Source organism: Protobothrops mucrosquamatus, unplaced genomic scaffold (genome assembly GCF_001527695.2).
Source record: "Protobothrops mucrosquamatus isolate PMUCROS unplaced genomic scaffold, P.Mucros_1.0 scaffold7147, whole genome shotgun sequence".
Taxonomy (NCBI): Eukaryota; Metazoa; Chordata; class Lepidosauria; order Squamata; family Viperidae; genus Protobothrops; species Protobothrops mucrosquamatus.
The window spans coordinates 9420-12473 of record NW_015392953.1 but is presented as its reverse complement, the minus strand read 5'-3'; the positions used below and the strand labels follow the sequence as shown (position 1 = coordinate 12473).

The window sequence follows — 3054 nt, the reverse complement described above, 5'->3', positions numbered from 1 at the left end:
GTATATTTTCTTATTTTGGAAGTGTCTAGTCCATCCCCCTGCTCAAGCAGCAAACCTTATACCAGTGATGGCGAACCTTTTAGAGACTGAGTGCCCAAACTGCAACCCAAAATCCACTTATGCATCGTCGGGTGCTGGGTGGGTGTGGCCCATTGGCTTGGTGTGGCTGTGGTAGTAGGAAACACAATGGGTCCAAAGTTTTTTTATAGGGCTGGAATTTTAATTGAAAAACACAAAATGTTCGTCAAATAATTTATTGTCGGTTTTGTCACCAGAGAAACTGTCTAAACATTTCAAACCTTTGCTGAAAATGAAAACAAAATGAAGGGATTATATTATCATATTCATTGAACATTTAAACAGTTAAAACATTATGGAGGCAAATACATACACCAACCCAGAAGATTTTAAAGTTTCCTTTAATGGATCTCAAAAGAATTTAATTTCTCAAGGCACCAAAATCCTTGCCTGGAAGCCCTATCTGGCTTTATGACAGATAACATAGAGCAAACAAAACATTTTGAATAATACGAAGAGAATTATTTATCATTCTGTTTCAAATAAGAGGGTGTATTTGGTCACAATGTGACTCAAATTTGATTTTGTGAGTTGAGTGGTCCAACTATTCTAGTGACCCAATGTTCCTTGATGTTTAGCTGCCATTTATTTTCCATAAAACAAAAAAAAAAGGTTAAGGAGGCTATCTTGTAGTAAAGATTCTAAGTCTGATGTGCTAGCCTTTTTATATGTTCTCTAATAAGTAAATTAGTTTCATCTCTATTACCTTCAATCATTTTGAGAAGGGCTGAAATTTTTCAGTCTTTTCTGTTAGTTAATGTGCACCATTCCTATTATCTCATAAAAAAATATGGTCCCAACCCTTTTCTTAGGACTGGAATTTTAATTACAAAATGCACATGGAAGTGATGTTTACAGAAGTGTGCTTGTCAATGAGCTGAGGGGCTCTTTTATCCCAACAGATATGTAAATCGAGGCACAATTTCCCCTTTAAAGGAGGCCCATGGTTTCCCTTTTCAGACAACACCCAGAATCATAAACCTTGTAATATTTCCTGAATCCTCTCCTATCGCTTCCATCCATTCATTAGAGCAATCAAAAATGTTACTAAACCTTGTGTCCTTACTAGCAATCTTTAAAGGTAATGATTTCCACTATATATTTTATTTCCCAATTCTGCTCTTAGATGCAGGAGATCTCATTAAAAAATATTCCTTTTAGGAGTCCAGTCTCAAGTGCAGTTGGTGGAGTCTGGAGGAGATGTGCGAAGACCTGGAGGGTCCCTCCGTCTCTCCTGCCAAGCCTCTGGATTCACCTTCAGTGGCTATTGGATGGGCTGGGTGAGACAGGCTCCAGGGAAAGGACTGGAATGGGTTGCAAGCATGGGTACATCTAGCACTTACTACTCAGACAAAGTGAAGGGACGCTTCACCATCTCCAGGGACGATGCCAAAAGCCAGCTGTATCTGCAAATGAACAGTCTCAAAGCTGAAGACACGGCAGTCTATTACTGTGCGAGAGTCACAGTGAGAGGAAGTGAATCTGAAGCCAAACAAGAACCTTCCTTTCTTCAGACCACTCTTCAACTTGACTGGATTAGTCAATGAGGATTGATCTCTGCCTAGAGAGAACTTCAGGATGTTTTATTCTGGGTATCAGAGAGTTTGCTGAAGGAAAATATAAGATGATGAAAATGGCTTGAAAATCCGTTTCATCTTCCCTGTTTACAAGGTGATTTATGTTCTGGAAAAAATATGGAATGGAATATTGTCCTTTAGTATCATGGCAGAAGCCTGGATATGAAACTTCAGAGTAAATCTTCTAAATATCCAAACTGCTGTGGGAAGTCAGCCCCCCAGAGAAGGAAATATTAAAAGGGCAGAAAAATATATTTTCTCAAAGGATCTTAAAGAGACAGAAAAGCATGCCCAATTTTTCTTAATAGCCCCATTCTGCCTCCCCAAAACAGAAACCAGCTCTGTACAAATGCAGATGTAAATCCAGGGAGCTAGGAGATGAAGAAGACAAAGACCTAAAATCTGCATACCCCATCCAAACTCTAAGAGTCATCAGCCCCAGCCCCAGGGAAGCAGGATATGACCTTTGGACATTATAGGATTAACCCATCACCATCAGAATACCAGAAAGGTACACTCAGACTCAGGTCAAAGTTCATGGCACAGGAACAACTCCAAACAAGAGCCTTCAGAGGGTATAAAAACCTACTCCCTACATGTGTTCAGCCCTTTTTCTCTCCTCTTTGCTGCCAGAACCATCTTCCTGTCTGGCTCTCCTCTCCAATAAACTACAACCTTCTTCCCAAAACAATTGCCATGTTTATTCCCAGCTTGGATGAACCAGGATAAAGACTTTTCTTCCAACACTGCCATTCTCATATTGAGGAAATACCTTCACCAAAAATAAATAAATAAATAAAAAAAATCCTTGGAGAATTAGGAATACGCTTCCCCTCATCATTTTTGACACTAGGGGGCAATGTTGTAACATAAAATCCCACTGTGGATGCATGTGGTGAGGAATAAAACAAATGTCCTTAGATATTGTCTCATTGTGGAGGACTGATAATTATTTATGTATGTATGTATGTATCTTTGTATGTATGTATGTATGTATGTATGTATGTATGTATGTATTTATCTATTTATCTATTTATCTATCTATCTATTTATTTATTTATTTATTTATTTATTTATTTATTCACTGAAAAGTTCTCAAGAAAATTTCACATCTCAGTGGGCTATAGTCTTCACAGTGACATTTATATTATATATAAAATGGTGGATTGTTGGTTTTGGTCACCAGAGAAACTGTCTAGATATTTCAAAATCTTTGTTGGAAATAAAAACAAAATGAAGGAATTATATTATCATATTTAGCGAACATATAAAACAGCTTTGGAGACCGGATATTTTTATTTTATTCTATTTCTATAATAATTCCTTGAAACATGCCCAAGAAAATTGTAGGAGTACTCAATGTGAAACTGAGAAATTTTATTGAAAGATTTTGCATTTA

General features: G+C 37.3%; 1 protein-coding gene across 1 annotated transcript in view; it reads left to right on the top strand.

The window, feature by feature from the left end:
* Window positions 1-1043: 1043 nt before the first annotated feature.
* The window catches only part of LOC107300454, a gene marked incomplete at its 3' end in the record, with an annotated part of 5932 nt that continues 3921 nt past the window's right edge, over window positions 1044-3054 (top strand). The window contains exons 1-2 of the mRNA XM_015829778.1: window positions 1044-1159; window positions 1240-1544. Coding sequence (XP_015685264.1) covers window positions 1120-1159; window positions 1240-1544 — 345 coding nt within the window. The remainder of the gene's footprint in view (window positions 1160-1239; window positions 1545-3054) is intronic.